This window comes from Sus scrofa, chromosome 7 (assembly GCF_000003025.6).
Source record: "Sus scrofa isolate TJ Tabasco breed Duroc chromosome 7, Sscrofa11.1, whole genome shotgun sequence".
Lineage (NCBI taxonomy): Eukaryota > Metazoa > Chordata > Mammalia > Artiodactyla > Suidae > Sus > Sus scrofa.
This window is the reverse complement of record NC_010449.5, coordinates 109,969,387-109,993,913: the sequence shown is the minus strand read 5'-3', so window position 1 is coordinate 109,993,913 and position 24,527 is coordinate 109,969,387. Positions and strand designations below refer to the sequence as shown.

The 24,527-nt window shown below is 41.8% G+C and overlaps 1 protein-coding gene and 1 long non-coding RNA gene across 3 annotated transcripts in view; one reads left to right on the top strand and one right to left on the bottom strand.

Moving 5' to 3' along the window:
• Positions 1 to 15,001, bottom strand: part of GPR65 (G protein-coupled receptor 65) — an 18,776-nt gene extending 3,775 nt beyond the window's left edge. The window contains exons 1-3 of one of the 2 annotated variants that reach the window (XR_002346026.1): positions 14,907 to 15,001; positions 4,567 to 6,309; positions 908 to 1,160 (exon numbers count right to left, since the gene is read on the bottom strand). Coding sequence is in view for 1 of the 2 variants with exons in the window: in XM_003482299.4 (XP_003482347.1) it covers positions 4,828 to 5,853 (1,026 nt within the window). In the remaining variant the exon portion in view is untranslated. Of the gene's footprint in view, positions 1 to 907; positions 1,161 to 3,936; positions 6,310 to 14,906 lie in introns of those variants that run through there. The other variant, XM_003482299.4, reaches the window with a different exon arrangement.
• Positions 6,921 to 24,527, top strand: LOC106504523. Its single transcript, XR_001298070.2, has 3 exons — positions 6,921 to 8,065; positions 23,633 to 23,732; positions 24,311 to 24,527. It is a non-coding gene; the product is annotated as an uncharacterized LOC106504523 (long non-coding RNA).

The window sequence follows — 24,527 nt, the reverse complement described above, 5'->3', positions numbered from 1 at the left end:
TTGTGAGGTGAGGTGTATTATTTATGTGTGCTATTTGTGTGTTGTTGTGTCTGTTGGAGGAACAGGTAGCTGATGCATGGCAGGGTCACCCAACGGACCCAGACAAAGAAGCCTCCTTATACAAAGGCCTTCCTGGGTCAGGGTGTTATAGCAGCGGTGGTATTTCCATGGCAACCTGTAGATGAGTTTTATGAGAAAAGAACAGAGGCCCCCTGCATAAATGACAGAATGATGATAGCGGTGACTGGGAAAAAAGAAGCCCAGGGCAAGATAAAAATGTTATAAAAAGAAATGCCTACATGCTTTGTATCACAAGTTCTATTTTAAGAAAGGTGCTGTCTAATTAAAAACAGATAAATCAAGTTCTCAGAGTCAACAGAGGCAATTGGTGAATAATTGTTCATTTGATTGTAACATTAAAGGTGGGAAATGCAGTGTTTGGAAGAGAACATTTAGCTTAAATTGAAACGAGAAAGGGGAATAAATCGGGTCGGAGAGGCGGATTTTTCTCAGGATGCTCCTGGGGGAGATGATGCTATGTAATTTGAATAAAATGAGGTGGTTATTTCTTAAGTATTTTAACCTCTTCACCTACAAAGCTTCCCCAGACTAGGTAGGGAAAATGGGGGTTTTAAATGCCTGTTCTTGGGAGTTCCCGCTATGGCACAGTGGGTTAATGATCCAGCATTGTCTCTGCAGTGGCTCGGGTTCGATTCACAGCCAGGGAACTTCCATATGCCATGGGTGTGGTCACAGAGGAAAAAAAACCAAAAAAACAAAAAACCTGTTCTCAGTCTCTTCACTGGCCCATCTAAGATGTCTAATGAGTTCATTCAAATAAAAAATAACACTCTGAATAAGGACATAGAACGTCATAAATTTAAACACATTAAAAATGGTACTCTACCTGTCCGTTTATGGTGATGTCTACAGCACGTGTCTCCTCAGAACTGTGAATTCCTAGAAGCAGGCCCCACTGAAAATGTGGAACCACCAGTGAAGGCCCTTAAGGTACCCGCTGGTGTGTTGAACCATCTGAAGGAAGTAATGATGGCTGGTAGCCCACTGTGGGGGAGCCGGCACCTACCAGCTCACGCCGTGTTCCACCCACAACTTCCCTTCAGGGATTGTTCTGTCTCACAGGTAGCCGACCAGTAAACCTGAGGAAGATAAGAAAAGCTGATAATAGTCATAGACATTTAGAAATCTCATCACAGTTTACAAGGGGTTTTCACACCTACTTGTGAAAAGCAGGTGTTAGCCATTGCCCCTGCTATTTATAAAAACAGAACCTTAGGGAGGGCACAAACATTTTTTTTGTGGTCAAAGGGTTCATAAGTGGATGATTTGGTGATGTTCCAGTTTAGGTCTTCTGACAGCCAAGTCGCAGGTAATAATTGCGGCAAGGTCTTATTCTTTCCAGGGGTACTTTTAGTTTAATGGAGAGCTCTAGTCAGGACCCTATAAAGCCTTTCAAAACCAAAGGACTAACTTTCCGATGCTGGGATTGTGGGAGATAAGTTTGGATCATGTCTTGAGTGCTTTGTCCTAAATCAAATGAATATCCTCCATCTCTGTAGTTGGTCGGCCTGAATGGTTTTGGCAGGCTGGGTCCTTTTGGAACTTATTTCACAGCTTGCTAAATCGATGGTTTTGCTGTTAATCATTAAGTAAAACACTCCTATTAAGGGTGCCATGAATTCATATTTGCCAAATATCCTTATTTGGGGACCGCACCCACAGCGTGTGGAAGTTCCCAGGCTAGGGGTCGAATTGGAGCTGTAGCTGCTGGCCTACACCACAGCCATGTCAGATCCAAGCCTCATCTGCGACTCACACCACAGCTCACAGCAACACCTCGCTTAACCCACTGAGTTAGGCCAAGGATTGAACCTGTGTCCTCATGGATACTAGTCAGATTCGTTTCTGCTGAGCCACAAAGGGAACTCCTGCCACATCTCTTGATACAAGCAACTGAGGTAAAATTCTAATTAGTTCTCTGTAACAGATCAGCTTAATTACTATCTATATGATTTATTATATTTCCAGAGGGATTAACCCTTGTTCTCCTGTTTTTCCTTATTCTGATCTAAATCCAATGTCCATCTCAAACAATTCCCCTTGTATATATGTCTTTTGCATCCCCAAAGAAAGAAATGTTAAGACGTAAAACCTAGGGTTCCGTCGTGGCACAGTGGTTAACGAATCCGACTAGGAACCATGAGGTGTCAGGTTCGATCCCTGACCTTGCTCAGTAGGTTAAGGATCCAGCATTGCCATGAGCTGTGGTGTAGGTCACAGATGTGGCTCGGATGCCACGTTGCTGTGGCTCTGGTGTAGGCTTGGCAGCTACAGCTCCAATTGGACCCCTAGCCTGGGAACCTCCATATGCTGCAGGAGCGGCTCTAGAAAAGGCAGAAAAAAAAAAAAAGAAGAAGAAGAAGAAGAAGAAGAAGAAGAAGTAAAACCTCCAGGAGGAAAAGCCACTCTGGAGGGCAGTCAGGGTTCTTGGGTTCAAGGTGTGGTTCTGCTTCCAGCTAACTCTGTGATCTTGGACAAGACAATCTCTAAGTTTACAGACATAGGCAAAGTGTTTCTGGATCTTTTACTTTTACATGTATTCAACACATGGGCTGCCAAGAATTTATCAAGAATGAACCCAACAGCTCAAATTATTTGTTATTCTTCATTTTTATTTTAAGCACATGTAAGTGTATCTCAGGGTTCCCAGCATGAAACTCCAGAAACTCTAGGATCAGAATAGTACAAAGAACAGAGAAAGCACATAGAGCTTCAGAGCAAGATGGTTTTCTCTTGTGCACCCCAACCGTCACGGACAACTTTAACAGAAAATGTAGTCAAGTTTGTCCATGAGGATGGGATTAAGATGGCAGAATAGAAGGACTGGAGCTCAACTTCTCTCCGAAAATCAACAAAATTCACAGCTAAAGGCTGAGCCATCTTCAACCAAATGGACTAGCTGGAAACCTTAAAGATTTTGTCCACTGATTTTTTGTCAGTGTATATCTAGAAATTCATTATTAGTATTTCTTGTTATTAGATTATTGTTTCCTAATGTGAGGGAGCAAATGCTACTGAGACATTGGCTATGTGATCAATTTCAGGGACTAGAAGGAACAGATAGAAATGAGAAGAAAGAGGAGTTCCCATCGTGGCGCAGTGGTTAACGAATCCGACTAGGAACCATGAGATTGCGGGTTCGGTCCCTGCCCTTGCTCAGTGGGTTAACGATCCGGCGTTGCCGTGAGCTGTGGTGTAGGTTGCAGACGCGGCTCGGATCCCGAGTTGCTGTGGCTCTGGCGTAGGCCGGTGGCTACAGCTCCAATTCGACCCCTAGCCTGGGAACCTCCATATGCCGCGGGAGCAGCTCAAGAAATAACAACAACAACAAAAAGACAAAAAAAAAAAAAAAAAAAAGAAGAAAGAGGAGGACAAAAAGATCAGAATAGTATTTTTTTATGACTGCATCGCATGTGGAAGTTCCTGGGCTAGAGAGCGAATCTGAGCCACAGCTTCAACCTACGCCACAGCTGTGGCAATGCTGGATCCTCAACCCACTGCTCCACAGTGGGAACCCCCACACTACAATTGTAAAATCTTTAAAAATTCTTATAAATACTTTGGTAAGGAAAATGTTTACCCAATACCTACTTAAAACTAGGCAGAGTCATTTCTTTTTTAAATTATTTTTTTATTTTATGGCCATACCCATGACATATAGAAGTTCCCAGGCCAGGAGTTGAATCCTAGCTGCAGCTGTGACCTATGCCACCACTGTGGCAATGCCAGATCCTTTAACTTACTGTGCTGGGCTGGGGATTGAATCTGCACCTATGAAGCGACTTGAGCCACTGCAGACAGATTTTTAACCCACTGTGTCACAGTGGAAACTCCTAGGCAGAGTAATTTCCATAATGAGAAAATATTAATATTAAAGAACATATTATATCAAGTTTCTCTAAATACTCTCAACTCCTAAAAAAGTCTCTGAATGTAAGATTTAATATGTAATATAATAAATGTCTTTTTTCTTTATCTTTTGGCCTAGCCATTAAACTTCTGATAATTTCAACTATTTGCAACTGAAAATTTTGAAAGAATCAAAATTTTTAAAAATACTGTGATTTTAAAGAAAGTAAACAAGTTCCCTGAGCAGCTGAAAGAATTTTCACAAGGCTCAGGTACTTTATATCATGGGTGAGACCTTCAGACTCTCACCCAGAGACTGTTTCCTTTATAAAGAACTCTTACAAGCTTGGTGACTAGGCTTCAAACCGGTGTAAGCTTCAAAAGACCTCGTCAGATCATTTCTTTTGTAACCCCAGGACTTAATATAAAATGTAGTATGTAGAGCCAGCTCAAAAAATATCTGTTGACTAATGAAAAAATTAGAAGCAGTATTTAGGAGTTGAGGTTGTTGGAGACAAGTACATGGGGTTGAGAGAAGTGACAGCCGAAGTCCAAAGAAAGAGTGAGAAAACCACACCAGTCAGACACAAAGGTCACCAATTTATAAAGACACGTAGCCCCATGTATCTTACTAACCTGTGAGAGATGAGAACGCAGATACAAAAACAATTGCCACTGAAAATAATGATCCTGAGTCATTAGGAAAATATTAAATTTTAATTCTCATTTAATAAGAGTCAGGGAACTAATGCAGTGCACTTTTAAAATACTTCCATTGGAGAGAATTAAAATAGTCCCTCAAGGGGAACACTTAGTCTCTTTTCCTGCTTAGATTTCCTTTTCCAAACACAATCTCAGTGATATAATATTATATATCTTTAAAAAAATTCTTCGGTTCTAGTCCAGGATGTCTAATTCCAAAGTATCTCTGGTAGACATAGAAAGCATACTTTTTCTTTGTCTTTCTGATTTATTAAACTTCCCTGTAAAAAAATTTAATATATTCCACATATCTGATCTTCCTGTTTCAGTTACAAAACAGTACAGCATTGGATCTGCCACGCAATTTAGACTTGTTAATGCAACTGTGATTCTATAGATTTTATAAGTCTGCTTCCCAGACTTGTTATGGTCAAATATATGTTCATCTAAGTTCACATCACGTTCTAAAATGCTGCGAATCAGCAACATCACATGAAAGGGAGTAAAACACAAGATAAAAGTCAATGTGATACTAACAAGGAGTTTTATGATTCTCTTCTTTTCACTGTTTTCCGTGGCTTGATTTTGCTTCACAGCTTGGTAGACTTTCCGGTTGCAAACCATTATGACCACCAAAGGGATCAAATAGCCTACACACGTCCTAAAAAAGTTGAACTTGATTTGCCATTTCTCCAAAGGGTATTTGTCATAGCATAAAGTAAAATTCGATTTTTTGGTATCACAGTATTCGACAGCTGTTTCATCTTCCCACAAGATGATAGCGTTGAAAAAGCTTTCCAGCACCCAGATGAATAGACTGACCATGAACGCAAATCTTCTTGACCTTAGAAAAGAAAACCTCAGAGGGTAAACAACTGCTAGATACCGATCGATGGCGATGCAGGTGAGAAAGGCCGTACTGCTGTAAAAATTCATGTACATGAAAAAAGCGCTCCCTTTGCACAGGGCGGGAGAGAATGTCCAGTTGTCTTGATTCCAAGTATAATCAATCCACAGAGGGAGAGTTAATGCATACAGCAGATCCGATAGTGATAAACTGAAGAGGTAAATGCCTAGTTCGTTCTCCTTCTTTGCTTGCAGAAAAGACACACAGAGAGAGCCGATATTGGCTGGAACGCTCACTATTACCACAAAGATGTAAACCACTGGAAACAAGTAGTGGTCCAAGTCATGCTGTTCTTCAATACACGTGCTGTTCATCTTTTCAAGAGGCGGATTTACATTTGTTCCCGGACGGTGAATCGAAAGATAAGCCTTTCCTTGTGGTAGCTGGTTTTCAACATCGAAATCTCTTTGACTAAGACATTTCAGTTTTTCCTTGCTTTCAGAAGTTCTGATTGATTCATCAGTGGTTTTAAAGGGTGAACGTAGATCAATTTGCTCAGATATCAATGGCTGGAGTCTGGCAGGAGCCAGGCTCCCGGCACTTAGTTAAATGATCGGTCGATTTGAAAGAGCAGAGGTCCATGGGCTGCTTACTATGATAGAATGCTGATGAAGAACCCTGGAGGATAAGCCGGGTGTCCATCAGTTTTCATGGAATGTGGTCCTCAGTCTGGTTTTCCTCATGACGTTCAGAGGACATGGGTCCAAACATCAATATATAAAGATTTCTTTTCACAGAGATTGACATCTCTTTTTAAAATGTCTTTGTTTCTGTAATGAAAGACAAATTGGAATAGTTGAGATGTTTAAAAGAGACATCATAATTTTTGAAACAATCTCCTTTTATTTCGTTTATTGAAGATATTAAAATTAATCATTAAATTACAGTGAAGGTGTTTAAAAGGGAAAATTGAGAGTTCCCATTATGGCTCATGGATAACAAAGCCAACTAGTATCCATGAGGACGTGGGTTCTATCCCTGGCCTCACTCAGTGGGTTAAGGATCTGGCATTTCAGTGAGCTGTGGTGTAGGTCGCAGACAGGGCCAGGATCTGGTGTTGCTGTGGTTATGATGTAGGCCAGCAGCTGCAGCTCTGATTTGAATCCTAGCCCAGGAGCTTCCATATGATGCACATGAGGTCTTAAAAACAAAAATAAAAAATAAAAAGGGGAGATTGTCTAATTGACTTCAGTAATTGAAATTGATGATATCCGACCCACGTCAAATAAGAATTATCAAAGGGATGCCATGTTAGAGGGAATTATATTTCTTTTTGGGGGGGCTGCACTTGCCTGGGATTGACAACACGGGATCCTTAACCCCCTGAGCCACCAGGGAACTCCAAGGGAATTATGTTTCTCACTGGACATAATCTAAGAACACAAAACTAAAGTTGAAATGTCATTTTAGAAAATATTTTTTAAAGGTCATTTTAGAAGCTAATAAAAAAGGTGGCAAATTCAGTTATTTGTAATCAGTAAGTGCATTGGAATATATGATAAACTGTATGATTATAAGATTTCAAATGTTTCATTTCAAATGCAATCTAGGTATAAGGCACTTATTTTCAAAATCATCTTATGGGCCAAGAAAAAACTGTCACAAGGAGTTTGATAAAGTGAAGTATCAAAAAATATAGCAGCTTCCTGAAACTTTATAGTTAAGACAATACTACCTCATTTCTTTTGCCCTTACTTCCTTTTTTCTGTTTGTTTTTAAATGGTCGCACCTGCACCCACGGCACATGGATGTTCCCAGGCCAGGGATTAAGTCTGAGATGCAATCTATGCTGCAGCTGCAGCAACACAGGATCTTTAACCCACTGAACCAGGCTGGGGATCAAACCTGTGCCTCCTCAGAGACCCGAGTCCGATTCTTAGCCCACGGCACCATAGCAGGAACTCCTCCCTTGCTTCCTTTATGGGCTAACTTACTGTCTTTCTCGCACTCTTGTGAAAGAGAGGGCAGAATGTTCTCAGTGCTGGGCAAACTCTTGTGGTCCTCAGTTCATAACTTTATACCCGACTATTTACTAGGTTAGTTATTTGGGGAAGGTCTGAGGTTATAGATTCGCACTGGAATGGAAAACCTATCCTGCTCTCCATCCTGCAGTAGAGAAATACTGTCTTTATTCTTTCGCTAGTGAGGCCTCTTGGTGCTTTGGATGGTTTATCTGACGGGGATCTTCACAGAAAGTTCCGTAGAGTCACCCTGCAGGGGAGGAAGCTGTGCCCTCTTCCTGTGTGCCTTGAGGCCGACGGAACCACAAGACCACCCCTTTCTAAGTGCTGATGAGCCCTTAGCACAAAAGAGATCTGGCATTACGGGGCACCAGGATTCTGCTGAGATAGTAAACCATATCCACGCCCATAGTAAATGTCACTCGCAACAAAATGAAGAACTAAAACTCCTGAAATCTCCTGAGTTCACCATACCTAAAAATATGAATAAACTGGCTTTTATTTTAAGTCAATAGGAAACCTTCTAGAGTGGAAATAAAAGGAAGCAGGAGCTGAGATCAGAGAGGTAAGTGAACTCTGGGTACCCTGAGGCATATGCAGAGCTGGAGGAACTGACTAGAGCCTTTGGCTGCAGGGAACTAACATCAGAGCCGGGGCCCAGGCAGGGAGGGAGGGGTCGGTCCTTGAACATCCTGCCCCCGCTGGGGTCCAGGAGCCTCTGCCCTCAAAGTAAAATAAACTTTACAGATATTTGCAGACAGACAGCAGAGAAAGTTGGCAAGTTCCCTGTCATAGCTTTGTTTCTGAAAGGAGCTATAATAAAAAATCCCTGGGAGTTTCCGTCATGGCGCAGTGGTTAATGAATCCGACTAGGAACCATGAGGTTGCGGGTTCGGTCCCTGCCCTTGCTCAGGGGGTTAACGATCCGGCGTTGCCATGAGCTGTGGTGTAGGTTGCAGACTCGGCTCGGATCCCGCGTTGCTGTGGCTCTGGCGTAGGCTGGTGGCTACAGCTCTGATTCCACCCCTAGCCTGGGAACCTCCATATGCCGCGGGAGTGGCCCAAGAAATAGCAAAAAAGACAAAAAAAAAAAAAAAAAAAAAAAAATCCCTGAGTATTCATGGCTTCTGGCTGGTCCTCCCTTCGGAGTGGGGTCTGCGTCTACTCTATTAGTTTGGTCTTGCAAACTTCAAGCCAACAGTGAATTAACCCTGGATGTATATACTCAGTTTCACTAGTCAGGGAGCTACAAACTAGAGTCACAGTGAGATAAAGCTCCACCAGAGCAAACGAAATGAAGAAGATAGCAGATACCAAGGGCTGATGAGGATATAAAGCATCTGGAAATCTTAGATACTGTGGGTTGGAAAACTGTTGGGCCCTTATGCAAATCACATGGTTCAGCAACTCTGCTTCTAGGTATATGCTCAACAGAAATATGTAAGTGTGGTTCCCAAACGACGTGTGGTAGAATCAGAATGTTCACACTAACACAGATTGTAATAGCTCCCTTCTGATACACCCATGAGCAGGGGAAGAAATTAGCAAATTGTGGTATATTAACACAACTAAAATCTATACATGAATGAAAATGAACAAATTAGTGCTACACATTTGAAGCTCAGAAACAAGGCAGAAGGATAGAAAAAGGCAGGCACAATGAGTACATATCTGATTAAAAACCAGGTAGTGATGGAGTTCCGTGATGCAGTGGGTTAAAATCCAGTGTTGTCACTGCAGTAGCTCTAGTTGCTGCTGAGGCACAGGTTCAAGCCCTGGCCCAGGAACTTTCTCATGCTTAGGGCACAGCCCAAAACAAACAAACAAACAAACAAACAAAAACACCAGGTAGATAACGTTAATCTGTGGTTAACCAGTGCTGTCAGAAATCGGAGTGGCAATCCATTTATTGAGGGTTTTCTGTGTGCTGGACACCATGTTAAATAGCATGCATATTTGTTATAATTTATATTTTACAGGAATTCCCGTTGTGGCTCAGTGGTAACGAATCTGACTAGTATTTGTAAGGATAAGGGATCGATCCCTGGCCTCACTCGGTGGGTTAAGAATCCGACATTGCCCTGAGCTGTAGTGTAGGTTGCAGATGTGGCTTAGATTTGGCATTGCTGTGGCTGTGGTATAGGCCGGTGGCTACAGCTCTGACTGGACCCCTAGCCTGGGAACTTCCATATGTTGAGGGTGCTGCCCTAAAAAGACTGAAGAAAAAAAATTGTGGCAACTCTATGCTACTTATTTATTTATTTATTTTTGGTCTTTTCTATATGCTACTTATTATATGACAGAGAAGAGTTGAGCTACATATTAGGCACTTAGCCCCAAGTTACCTGTCTAACCTTGGTAGAACTTGGCCGCAATCCTAGGTTGTGTCTCTAAAGCCTCTTGACTCAACTGTTTTGTCTTCTGCCTTTTATATAAAAATACCTTAGAAACCTGAGGTATTTTTGCAACAGTGCAGACTGACTTTGTTGTGAAGGAAGAGAGTATTTTCTATTTTCCACCTAAATAGCAGCACTCGTGGAGGTGTACAGGTCTTCTAGCTATTATAACTCTTGTAATTGAAGAAAATTGCCAGAATAGTAATTTCTGTAAATTAGATAGAAAATAACCCCGCTTGTTCTAAAAGACATCACTTCTATGCTCTCTATTACATTGCCTGGGCTTCAAATAAACTTGTGAGAATTATCTCACATCATGTCTCACACTCAGTGACAATGTGTCATTATGTTTCCGTGTATCTGTCAACATGTTTTCTTTGGAAGGATAAATGCGTTCCTTTTCAGTAATTTATATTATGGATAAAGCAACAATTTAACTTAGGCTTTTATTTTTCTTGCACTTGATTTTAAAAATAGATGACTAAAAAGGAGCAAATATCTCACTCCCACACTAAATCTCTCACTTCTTTGAGTCAGGAGGCTGAATTTTGAAGGGTCTATTGTTTAGATCTGGAGGGATCTGCATTGTTTTAAAGTTGAATTAATTATCTTTCACCACTCATAATGTGGTAATGAAGAAAATGGAAATAAGACCAGTTGAAAGTAGGAAGAGCCACAGTGCTTTACTCTTTCTTCTCAACAAAGCCCATCTGCATTATTGCCAGCACCCATGTGGAATGTCATATGAAACATTTAATTGTTATAAAAAGCAGAGAGAAGTGAGTCAAGTAGTGGTTACCTTTCTGGACGGGCTGGGTAATGATGGGAAAAGGGCACTAGGACTTCTGAGAATTTGGTGGTATTCTGTTTTTTGATATGAGTGTTGATTCCATTAACAAGTCTCAGTTTTTAAAAATGTATCAAGCAGTACACTTAGGACATGTGCCTTTTTCTGCCACCCAGGTCACACTGCAGTTAAGGTTAAAAAGTGAAATTAAAAGGCTGTGTGAGATGGGATGTCAAGACTTGTGACAACTAACATCTGAATTACCTGCACGTATGCTTTCCTAAGAATCGATTTTGCTTCTTTCCTCAATATAAAAAGTAATTTGTAGAAACACAACCAACCAAACAATAAATGATTTAAATAATGTGAAAATGAATTCACCAAAACTAAAAGTTTGTTAAATGAAAAAATAAATATTCTAGGCACTTGGAAGATGTAAATACAAATTATCCCTTGTGGAAAACCTCCCCCAACCCAGGCTTTAAAGAATTCTCACAAGAGTTCCTGTCGTGGCTCAGTGGTTAATGAATCTGACTAGGAACCATGAGGTTGCGGGTTCGATCCCTGGCCTTGCTCAGCGGGTTAAGGATCCGGCGTTGCCGTGAGCTGTGGTGTAGGTCGCAGACGTGGCTCGTATCCCACGTTGCTGTGGCTCTGGTGTAGGCTGGTGGCTACAGCTCCGATTAGACCCCTAGCCTGGGAATCTCCATATGCCACAGGAGCGGCCCAAGAAATGGCAAAAAGACAAAAAAAAAAAAAAAAAAAAAAAAAAGAATTCTCACAGATAGAGCTTTAACAAATATAATCTGATTAACACACACACACACACACACACACACACGTGATTTTAAAAATAATGGATAAAAAGAGCAAATATCCTGCCAAACTAAAAGAAAACACACACATACACATACAGAAATTAGCTACTATGTGTGAGATTCAGCTAAAACAAGAAAGAGGAGTTCAAGGTACACAAAATTTTTAAAGATAAAATTAATATCCATAATGCAAAACAAGTATGCTTAATATGTTTAAAGAAATAAAAGAAGGAATCCTGGAGTTCCTGTTGTAGCTCAATGGTAATGAACTCAACTAGTATCCATGAGGTTGCAGGTTCGATCCCTGGCCCTGCTCAGTGGGTTAAGGAGCCGGTGTTGCCGTGAGCTGTGGTGTAGGTCGAAGGCGTGGCTCGGACCTAGCATTTCTGTGACTGTAGCTTAGGTGGGTACCTGAAGCTCCAATTTGACCCCTAGCCTGGGAACCTCCATATACTGTGAGTGCGGCCCTAAATTAAAATAAAATAAAAAAAAAAGAAGAAAGAAGAAGAAATCTGAACATATGAGTAAGGAGCAAGAGATTATAAAAGATGACTGGGCATATTTTTAAAAAGTCAGAAATAGACTTTTTAGAAACAAAAAAAAATACAATAATTTAAAATTTAAAATCAACATGGAGACTAAATAACTAATTAGTTCCAGCTGAGGAGAGAATTAATACATTGAAAGTAGAGCTAAAGAAATAACACAAAATTGGGGAGTTCCCATTGTGGCTCAGTGGTTAATGAATCTGACTAGGAACCATGAGGTTGCAGGTTCGATCCTTGGCCTTGCTCAGTGGGTTAAGGATTCAGGGTTGCCGTGAGCTGTGGTGTAGGTTGCAGATGTGGCTCGGATCTGGCGTTGCTGTGGCTATGGAGTAGCCTGGCAGCTTTAACTCCGATTGGACCCCTAGCCTGGGAACCTTCATATGCTGCGGGTGCAGCCCTGGAAAGGACAAAAAGACAAAAAAAGAAAAGAAAAAAAAAGAAAAGAAAAGAAATAACACAAAATTATCAATATTAAAGAGATAGAAAAATACCACAGACATGGAGGATAAAGTGAAAAGGTCTGCATACTTATAATGAAATTCCATAAGGACAGAAAAAAGTCGGAGTGGGGCAATATTTGAAAAGATGCTGACCAAGAAATGTGTAGACGTGACAAAGGACATGGCATCCTTAGATTCATGAAGCTCAGCAAATCCTAAATAAAATTAAAAACAAACAAACAGATGGAAATCTAGACTTAGACTTGTTGTGGTCAAGCTGCACATCACCCACCCACCACTGCAGAAACAAGTGCCAGAGAGATAAAAACGGACTACCGACAGACAGGATGAAATTTTGACCAACAGAGAACTTTCCAATAGCAATAATAACAGAAACAGAAGACAGTGGATTGATATTACAAATTGCCATGAATATATCATCCCATAATTGTGTACCCAATAGAACTAAATTTCAAAATGAAAGCACAAGCCAAAGAACACTGACCCCCAAAATCCTCAGTAGAGAGACCTCTAAAGAATATAAATGAAGAAGGAAAATGACATTAGGGAAATATCTGAGATGCATGAAGAATTGAATAAGCTACTGAGGATGAAACTCTGAGGGTTGCATGATATCACATCCATTATTAGGCTCATGTGTCTGGGGGAGAACACTTAAACCATGAAAATGTTCTTTAGAAGCAGGACTGGGGGGAGTTCCCGTCGTGGCGCAGTGGTTAACGAATCCGACTAGGAATCATGAAGTTTCGGGTTCCGTCCCTGGCCTTGCTCAGTGGGTTAACGATCCGGCGTTGCCGTGAGCTGTGGTGTAGGTTGCAGACGCGGCTCGGATCCTGCGTTGCTGTGGCTCTGGAGGCCGGTGGCTACAGCTCCAATTCAACCCCTAGCCTGGGAACCTCCATATGCCGTGGGAGCGGCCCAAGAAATAGCAACAACAACAACAACAAAAGACAAAAAAAATAAAAAAAGAAGCAGGACTGGGAGAGCAGGGGGATGGGCAGGAAGGTACCCCTTCCTCCTTTTTCCATGTTACTTAACAAATATACATCTTTTTTTTTTTTTTCAAAGATGAGATGAGATGGATAATATGGAAAAATTAGTCTTAGAAGGATTTACAAAATTCTCAATGGACCAAAATTTCTTTCTCTATAGAAATACTTCCTGCCTTAACTAAAACAACCATAAGATGGAACAGTTTAATGAAACAGATACAGGATATTTTCTGGGTTGGGCAGCAGAAGCAGTGCCTACGGAGGCTTGTGGTTACCTGTGTGAGCTCAGGAAACTCAAAGCTCTCAACAGCCCATGGGGTTTTGTGACCATGTGTGTTTCTCCATCTCTTATTAAAGTTTCAGTTTTCACAGATATAAGACAGCAACCACTGCATAGAATTCTTGTAGGGGTTAAATGAGATGATGCATGAAGCTGAGTGCCAAGCACACGGCAAGACTTCAACACACATTAACTGATACTGCTTTAATGACAACACCGGTAGTCTGCTGTCCCCTACATTTCCTGATAGGAGATCATCTTTGGCCACCTATCCAGAGAATAGCAGAGAAGCCAGTCAGACAGAGTATAATTTTTACAGCAACATTTCACATAGGATACTGAACTCTACAGATAAAGAGTTTTAAATTAATTTGTGTGAATCTGAGATTTTAATGGGACATAACTCTTATTATTCATAAGATATTATCTTGACTACTTTAATCACATTTTGAGAAATCTGTTTTTAGAACCAGTGTTGAGAAATTTAGATACTTTTTTTATTCTGATTTTAATTTTTACCTAATGCCTAAAGAAGATAATCTACAGCTCTTAAAATAGTACAATCCATAGATGACAATGATCAGAAGAAAAGAAGGGTTATAGGAAATACTTGCCTTCATGTATCAGTTAAAAGCTGCTTATTAAGACTCTACTATGTGTCAGACACTGTGATAATCACCTATTAAGAATTATTAGTAAATACTTATTAGTATGGGAAATATTATTCTCAAATTTCACATTATTCCTAATTGTATTTAAAGAAATATCACTAGAGCATTGTGTGATAGTTCTATAACCAGGAGCTGGTACATTTCTCCCCAACCACTTAATTCAGTTTGCCATCATACTGTTTCCTGAAGAGGAAATAAAGTGAGCATAAACTTTCCTCTTTTGTCATTTGATAGTTTTACCTAACTATTTCTAAACCTACATTTTGACATCCTTCACTACTGCTCAAAGCAGAGAAACCATGTGTCATCCTTATTTCTCCTTGTCTTATAACAGTTTTTATCACCACATCCATACAGCCCCAACTAGATAATGTGTTGCAAATATTACTGAGAATCATTCAAAAGTCTGTTACCTACTTAGCATCTTAGTTTATTTTTTAGTCTTACACTTACCCATGTTTCTTGAGATGACGATTTTGTCAACCGAGGAGCCAGATAAATCTGCTTGTACCCAGAAGAGAAACCAACATTGTTGAGGGGACAGGAAATTGCACTCATATTTCATCACAAACCAATGAGGAAGCAGCTTCTTAATGAGAAGGATGCACATTATCCATATTTGAGCAACAGAAGTCTCCTAAATGTTTTAAAAGGTGCTTTATTATTGAATGTAGTATAATTTTTATAACTCACATTTCTCTTTGCATCTTAATTACACCTGTATGCTAATATTTATTTAAGGATTTATTTAAGTACGTTTCCTCTTTATTTAAGAGAAAATATATCTAGAACTTCATTCATTCATTCATTCACTCTCTCCTTCCTTCCCTTCTCTGTTACCACATATATCTACCATCCTCTTAGGGTGCTGTGCTGGGAAATATTTAGGACCCATCTGCAACCCACAGGAAGCTTATCACTGAGTGAAGGGAAAGCAATAAAAAACATAATACAGTGGTAAAAATGGATAAGTTCTCCAAGAGAGGTCCAAAAAGAGAGAATGAATCCTTGGATGTGTGAGACGGAAGAGGATGCTGTCGATGGGGTTGGGGTGATCAACATCCTGGGAGAAAAACCAGCAGGGGGAGAGGAGGGGTTTGGGTGTATCAAGAGCATGTTCATTGCTTAAAGACCGACCGTGATGGCGGGGCCAAGGTAGCCAACGTGGTAAAGTTTTTTTTTTCTTTTTAAAAGGACCAATGGGATCAGCTATAAAGTATTTTATTTTAGAGCCATTTTTCTCCTTTGATTTTCCTCTTGGAATGGAAGATTCCATCAGACATTGCTACACGTGCTAAAACTCATTGAACAAACTGGCTTAGGCAAATCCATAATTTTATGAAACTTAAAAATTTGAGAAAGACATGGGTTTGACAAATCTGGAAGTGATTTTATATGAAGTGAAATAACTTCCAGAATTTTGAGATATAAAAAAGTCTGAGACATTGCTTTTGAATTTTGTCTTCATAAGCTTTAATTAAAAATGAAGGGGAAACTTGTATTCTACAAGGATGGAATTAATTTGGGATGGAAAAATTTAACCTAATTAAAAAAAAACTGAAGGGAGTTCCCATCGTGGCTCAGTGGTTGACAAATCCGACTAGGAACCATGAGGTTGCAGGTTCGATCCCTGGCCTTGCTCAGTGGGTTAAGGATCCGGCATTGCTGTGAGCTGTGGTGTAGGTTGCAGACGTGGCTCGGATCCCGTATTGCTGTGGCTCTGGTGGAGGCCGGCGGCTGCAGCTCTGATTCGACCCCTAGCCTGGGAACCTCCATATGCCGCGGGAGTGGCCCAAGAAACGGCAAAAAAAAAAAAAAAAAAAAAAAAAAAAAAAGACAAAAAACCCCAAAACTGAAATCATGGCAACTTGAGTCTGTTTTTGTAGAAGAACATTAGATATTCCTATTGGTAGGTTTGTAAATATTTCTCACCAGAGTTGGAAAAGATCTTGTAATAAAAGCAAGACTTCTGACCTTGAGGTTTCCAGGATATGACAGGAATGTAACAGGTTTCTTATACTTCCTTTGTAGATCTTTCATTGAAAATAATACAAGTAATGGTTTATTTATTTATTTTTTAGGGCCACACCTGTGGCATATGGAAGTTCCCATGCTAGGGGTCGAATCCGAGCTGTCGCTGCCAGCCTACACGACAGCCACAGCAACACAGGATCCAGGCCACCTCTGAGACCTACACCTCAGCGCATAGCAATGCTGGATCCTTAACCTACTGAGCAGGGCTGGGGATTCAACCCTCATCCTCATGGATACTAGTTGGGTTTGTTACTGCTGAGCCACAGCAGGAACTCCTAAAAGTAATTATATAGATTTATAAAGTACATTTGCAAGGTAATTTAATATATGGTACCTTAAAAATTCAGAATACTTTCTATTTTTACTGAAATAATGAAAAATTTAAGTAGAAAATGAACAATAAGAACTTTAAGCTTTTACAAAAATTAAAACAATGATTTTCGTTTACTCCCAACTCCTCCAAAATGCTCCGTTTTGCTTGGTTTTGCACATCCATTTATCTGTGGCTTCTACACATGGGTATCCTACAACACAATTTCTCATTTTACCTAAAGAGACTATACATCTGCTTTTAGGGAAATGATATTTTCACATCCACATCAGATAGATACTTATGTATTTTGCTCTTTAAAAGAAAAAAAGGATGTTAACAAAAATACACATGAAACACAGCCAGACTTTCACTTCTGATTAAATGGGAGAAAACCTGTGGCAGACCCGTGTTGAAACTTTGTCAATTCTACACAATAAGACACTTTATGTTTTTAATAAATGTGCCTCTTAAATTCAGAATATTTGGCAATACTGTATTTTCAACCACAGAGCTAGCTAATGAAGAGATGGAAATTTCAGAGTGTTGAGTCTTTGACATTTAAAAACCTTCCAGGTGAGAAAAAGTCAAATAGTCAATTCAGAACACTGTTTTGAGGGGGTTGGGATTTCTGGTGTCTCTGGTCTTCTGACGCCATAGAATGGACACCCACCACTGGCGGGTGACAGGGCACCAGGGCTACCCACGAGGAAAAAAGGAAGAGAATGTGGTTCTGCCCAGTTCCAGCTTCTCTGTGGGGCAGACAGGGTAAGAGCCTAATCTGCTGATGAAGGGTCCTTTGCGACCACATTTCCCGCTTGGTGCAATTTCGTCAGTTAAATCAGCAACTAAACACAGCAGGGTGCAATCTAAAATACTGATTTATTTCCCCAGGCATACTTCCTTTTATCCCATCCCTATCCCCTCCCTCCCCCCCAACATGCACTCAATTAACCATTTTGCATTTATTGCCTCAGAGATGGAATTCTTGGCAGAAAACTATGGGGTTAGAAGGAGAAGACAATCCTACATTTTGAGTTGCAAAAGATTTAGGCAGCTCAGGGGAAGGAGAAGGACTGAGATGCACACAATCTGCTTAGAAGGATATCGTTGAGATAAAGCAAAGCTTCCTGCCCCTAAGAACAGATAAAAGATTTTTCCTGCCTGGTGGGGCCGGGGTTGGGTTGTGAGAGAGGAAGCCATCAAAGTTCAGATGTGGTGGCCTGAGGCAGGGACCCTGTATCCTGACTGCTTGTACTCCCTCCCCAGCAAGCCCTGGTAGGGATGAGGTGTGTGCGACAGTTACTCCAAAGAGCTGCATGGTCTGGGGAGGGGAGTGGGCCTGTCTCTCATGTCCAAGGTGAAGTCCACATAGGAGGCTGTCTCAGGACTACTCGCCTCGCCAAGTTCCCCTGTGCCCAGCACAGCAAAGGCTGGGGCACACGAGGGGCACACAGAAGTGATGGAAGGCCTCAGTCCACACCATGGTAATTCCAAAAACCCCATGTCACAGACGCCACCTTGCTGCCTTGATGGAGGAAAACCCAGGTGAGTTCTGCAGGGCTCACTGCTAAAGACTGGAAGGGAATGAGGGCATCTCAGGAGAGGCCAGCATTGACAGAGGGTGTCCTTGAGAACTGGGGATTGATATACAGCCCTCCAGCCTTAGCCACATACAAACTCCCCGAATCCTATATGGTGTTCTGGGCTGAACTGCATCCCCCTACCTTTCTGCCAAAATCCATCTGTTGAGGTCGTAAATCCCCTGTACATCATAGTGTGACTGGATTTGGAGAAAGGTCCTTTAAAATGTTAGGTTGAAACACAGCTGTTGGCCTGAGTCCCAGTCCAATCTGACTGGTGGTGTCCATATAAGAAGAGGAGATTTGGGCACCCAAAGGGATGCCCGGGAGGCACATGCACAGAGGAAGGACCAGGTGAGGACACAGAGAGAAGGTGGCCATCTGCAGGCCAAGGGGAGAGACCTCAGAAGACACCAACCCTACTGACGCCTTGATTTGGATGTCCAGCCCCTAGAACTGTGACAACAAAGATTTCTGTTGGTTAAGCCACCCAGTCTGTGTTATTGTTTTGGTAGCCTGAGCAAAGTAAGTACAGGTGGAATCCAGAGGAAAAAGAGGTTGGATACTGAACTGTAATTAAGGGTTTATCACTTTGGTAGAATGCAGAATTGAAATGGAATTTTAGTTGAGTTACAGAAAGATAAAGACTGTTTTATTTCCTGCATCTCAGATTATGGTCTGAGGTTGGAATCCACATCACATGTTTGATCCAAGGTGTGCAATTCAACAAAAATTTGTTAAGCCTTTGAATAGCACTACTGAGCAAAAATATTTTTCTCATTACTTGTCAAGGTGCCTAAAATGTAGCTACTAGATAAGCTTTATATAGGGGGTCTTGAAAGTTTTACCATCCTTTCTAAAGATGCAAACATTCCTTGGGGTGAGGGTGAGGACAAGATATTAAGTTGTCAGCTAAAATACTAGTTGGCTTCTATATTGTGCCAAAGCTTCCTGGGATGCTTTTGTATCAATGGCTCTCCAAGGGTGGTTCTTGGATTAGCAGCATTAGTGTCACCTCCAAACATTTGAGAATTACAATTCTCAGTCTCACCCCAGGTTCAAGCAGTCAGAAGCTCTGGGGCTGGAATTTAGTGATGTGTGTTACAAAAAGCCCTCCAAGTGAATCCGATGCCCCCAAATTTGAGAACAACTGCGGTATAGGATGGTTGCCTGAGTAAGAGATTAGGGGGCAGGGAAGCAGAGGGAAGAGAAGCTCTAAAAAGGAAAGGGGGCAGAAACACATTCTATTCAAACTCTTGCTTGGCTTGGGTACTTTTGCACTGTCAGGAAGGAAGAAATATTTTCTGCCCTTCTAGGTTCTTCTGGCTGGTCCAAGAATGGAATTGACAGAAGGCACATTAACAGGAGAAAATAAAACAAAAGTTGAATAATGTGTATACATGGGAGAAACCCAGGAAAACTGAGTAACGCACCAAAATGGCTGAAACCCTCATCTTAAATGCCATCCCCAGCTAAAGACTAGAGAGGATGTGGGGGGTAGGGGTTTGGGATTTAAAACTGGAGGAAGGAGATTTCCATGGCGAGGGAAAAGCAAATGTTTGGTAAACACATGTTTGCTGGGCCCCACAGGGACAAGGGCACAGAGAGGAAGAAGACCTAAATTTCTAGTCTCTGCCAAGTTCCCCCCATCACACCAAGCCCATGACAGCTCTATTCTGGGATAGGCCCTTTATCCAAATCCTTTTAGGCAGCTAAGGGGGGTGGGGTGGGTGGGTAACAATAAAAACTTCTTGAGAGTCTGAGAGTCTTCTATTTCTTAAAATAATCTGCCTTGGGAGTCCCCTAGTGGCTCAGTGGGTTAAGGAGCCGGCATTTTCTCTGCTGTGGCTTGGGTCACTTCTGTGTCACAGGTTTGATCCCTGACCTGGGAACTGCTGCATGCCATGGGTGCTGCCAAACAAACAAACGAACAAACAAAATCCCCCCAAAACACAGCCTAAGTTAATCTTCATACCAAAGATGCACATTTTAAGGTGGCTTGTCTGTCATTCCCCTACAGCCACATTATCCCTTCATCAGTAATTAAATTCAATCTGCATCATTGTACCATTAGTTCATTTGGCTTCACCCTTTTAAAATAAGTAGAGCCAATACAACTTCTCATTTCAGACTTGTAAATATTTTTAACTTAAACTTAAGTCAGAACATAAGTATGGAAATAGTTAAAATGGAGACGTTATCAAACTAAAGACTAGAAGCTTTAGCAAACGAAAAATCTTTTTAGAAGATCTAACATGAATCTCTCGAGGTCTGTAAATTACATAAATAAATCTTAACGCCTTTGTTATGCTCATTTGCTGAAGTAACTTAACCAAAGTTAAGAAGATTAAATAGTTTCCTCTGATGTATTGTGAATGTGAAAACTGCTGATGAGCTTAATTTTTGAAGTCGGAATAATAAATGCAAGTTCTTGTAGAATCATCTGTTCTGTTGAGTTTGCTTATGGTAGGGATAAACAGCTAATAGTTTAAGATCCAGAAAATATTTCATGAATTCAGATTTAACCACAACATGCACTAATACTTAAGGAGGATCAGTGCAATGGATAGGGCAGAGAAGAAGTAGAGAGATGATTGGGGGAAAAAATTGAGCCAACCAGGAAAGAAGGGCTAGGGACAGACAGGAGGGAGGTTCTGAAACCAGCTTAATTGTTGTGGGTTCTATGGCATCAGGACTGGCAAGGCAGTTTGTGTTACTCAAAGCTGTGGGTCCTACCAAAATCCGCAGAATGAGCACAGGAGTGATAGTGAAAATCCAGGATCAGCTGGAATAGCTGCATTTTTAGGAAACAATGCTAGAGTCTTCATTCTCCTCAGTGCCTTCTTAGAGGATGCTAAAATAACTTTGCAAGGAGTTCCCATCGTGGCACAGTGGTTAACGAATCTGACTAGGAACCATGAGGTTGCGGGTTTGAGCCCTGGCCTCGCTCAGTGGGTTAAAGATCCTGGGTTGTCGTGAGCTGTGGTGTAGGTCGCAGATGCGGCTCAGATCCCACATTGCTGTGGCTGTGGCGTAGGCTGGTGGCTACAGCTCCAATTTGACCCCTAGCCTGGGAACCTCCATATGCCACAGGAGCGGCCCTAGAAAAGGCAAAAGGACAAAAATAAATTAAAAAATGAAATATCTTTGCAAATGTGCAGTAATTGAGTAAATCCCTTACGTTGTTTTATAATACCCATTTCTGTGAATAAGCTCAGAAAATATTAGTGACTGGAATATTTAATACATCATATGAATGTTTTGCAGAAATGCATCACGTGTATTGTGGTGATTTTAAAACATGTCCACCAATTCTTTGTCACTCTTCCTTTCAAGAGATGGAGCCTCATTTCCCTCCCCTGAATGTGGGCTGGACTTAGTGACTCACTCCCAGGGGAAAAAGCAGAAAGGATGGTGTGCCCTTTGGAGCCTGGGTCAGAGGAATCCTGTGAATTCCTCTCTCCCTGTGCTCACTCGGTCTGAGGGAGGCCAGCTGCCGAGTCCCGAGAAAAGGTCCATATGGTGGGATCTGATCGAGCCAACGGTGTATGAGTAGCTGTCTTGGAGGTAAATTTTCAAGCCTTGAGATGATTACAGATTCTACTAACATCTCTACTGCAACCTCACAAGAGATCCTGAGCTGGAACCACCCAGCAAAGGTGATCCTGAATTCCTGACCCAGAGGAACTGAGAGACACTAAATAGTTGTTGCTTTAAGCTACTGAACTTTGGGTGATTTGTGACAGAGGAACAGATAAATTCAGCATATACGCTGTTGAGTTGATGTGAACGTGGTCCCATGGAGAACAGGTGCCAGTATTCAGATGCAGAAGTAAATCATCAACTCACGATTCAGTCGGGCAAGTGTCCACATTCAAGAGGTTTTCCCTTTTTAAATCAAAATATGCTATTAACTCTGTGGGTGTACGGCATGTTCTTAACTCAAATTTTATTTTATTTTATTTATTTATTTATTATCTTTTTAGGGCTGCACGGCATATGGAGGTTCCCAGGCTAGGGGTCTAATCGGAGCTGCAGCCACTGGCCTACGCCAGAGACACGGCAACTCAGGATCCGAGCTGCGTCTGCAACCTACACCACACCTCACGACAACCCAGGATCCTTAACCCACTGAGCAAGGGCAGGGATCGAACCCACAACCTCATGGTTCCTAATTGGATTGGTTAACCACTGGGCCACGATGGGAACTCCTGTTCTTAACTTATTTTAAACATGTTTCTAATAATCATGATTACTTATTGCTGATTAAAAAAAATTGTCTGAAAAAAAAAAAGACATTCTAATCCTGTGGTTTGGAAATACAAGCAGTACAGACCGACAGTAGGGTGTATTAGTCAGCTCAGGCTGCCATAACAAAATACCATAGTTAGGGAGGCCTCAACAGTATAAATTGATTTTCAAATAGTTCTGGAGGCTGGAATTTCTGCCATTTGGTTTCTGGGAGGGGGTCTTTAACCATCTTGCACACACCTCTTCTCACTGTGCCCCCACATGGTGGGGGTGGTAGGGTAGAAGGGGTGAGGTGAGAGAGAGAGATTGGGAGGGAGGGAGAGGGAGAGGAGAGCAAGAGAGTGAGATGAGTTCATTCTGGTGCCTCTTCTTATAAGGATCCCCATCTTATTGTATTGGGGCCCCACCCTTGAGATCATATTTAACCTTAATCACCGCTGTCCGGTCCCCGGTCCCCATCTCCAGGTCTGGTCACAGTGGGGGGTTAGGGCTTCAACACATGAATTTTGGAGTAAAAAAAATTCAGCCCATAGTATTAGGCAATAATCAACGTCTTCGATGGGGGTAGGAAAGCACGTTGTAAACGAAATTATTCTCTCCTGATTTGGGGGAGAGGCACGGTGAGTGCGGGAAGGGACCCAAACAGCATCTGAGGCTTCCTCAGGGGCCAGGATGCAGGAGGCGGGAGGTCTTTTATTCAAAACTGTTGGTGTCAAAATCAGCTAAGCAAAGTGGGAAGCCAGGACTGCTAAAGTAGCCTCTGTGTCAAGGTAGAGAGCCAAAACCAGTACTGACTGCCAGAGTGTGGAGACAGGAATCTGAGATCTAGGGAGCGAGCTCAGAGCAGGGAATGCAGGGTGAATACTGGCAGGCTATTCTTGCAAACAGGCCTGCATTTATGTTTGCTTGCAGGCTGGTGTGGGAGAGGACTGGCCCCTGCGATGTTCTCTTTCTACCTGCAGAACACTTTTGATCCCAAATGTGTGGGTTTTTCCTTACAGCAGCAACCAGTTCTCCCATAGTCCAGACACCAGCTAGAGGGCCTACGATTTAGTTCAATTCGGACACTGATTACCTGGAGAAAGCATCAGATCTCATAAGGTAAGAACTCAGTCCCACATGATATTATAAGACTTGGGTCTCCAGTATTTCTGACCAACAGGCTATAGTTTGGGGGAGGGATGGCCCCACAACTCTCTCCTCAGGCTCACTACTTTGCAAGAATGACTTGTAAAGCACTGGAGAGCATTTTACTCACATTTACTAGTTTATTATAACTGAACCATTTTTGGGTCTTGTTATGGGCTGCATCATGCCTGCCTCAAATTCATATGTTGAAGCCTTAATGGCCCCAGTATTTCAGAATGTGACCATATTGGAGGAAGGGCCTTTAAGAGGTGATTAAGTTAGAATGAAATTGTTGGGATGGGCCCCCATCCAATCTCACTGGTGTCCTTAGAAGAGGAGGAGATTTGGACACACAGACAGACAGCAGGGATGCACGTGCACAGAGGAAAGACCTTGTGAAGACAGAGGGGAGGCGGCCATCTGCATGCTTAGGAGAGAGACCTCAGAAGACACCAAACTTCCTGATGACTCCTTAATGCTGAACTTCAGAACTCTGAGAAAATGCATTTCTGTGGATTAAACCACTGTTTTGTTGTATTTTGTTATGGCAGCCCCGGCCAAGAGTGGATATTCTCCAGCCTCACCTTTAGCAGCCAGAGGTTGATGTCTACTGGGTGTGCCTAGCCCAGCATCCACTAGATCTGCCCAGTCCAATGCCAGAGCCACTGGGCACACGCGCTGCTTGTGCCCTGGAAATGGAGCTAATCCGAATGGAGGCGTGCTCTACCTGTAAAACACATTCCAGGTTTTTGAAAATTCTGTATGAAA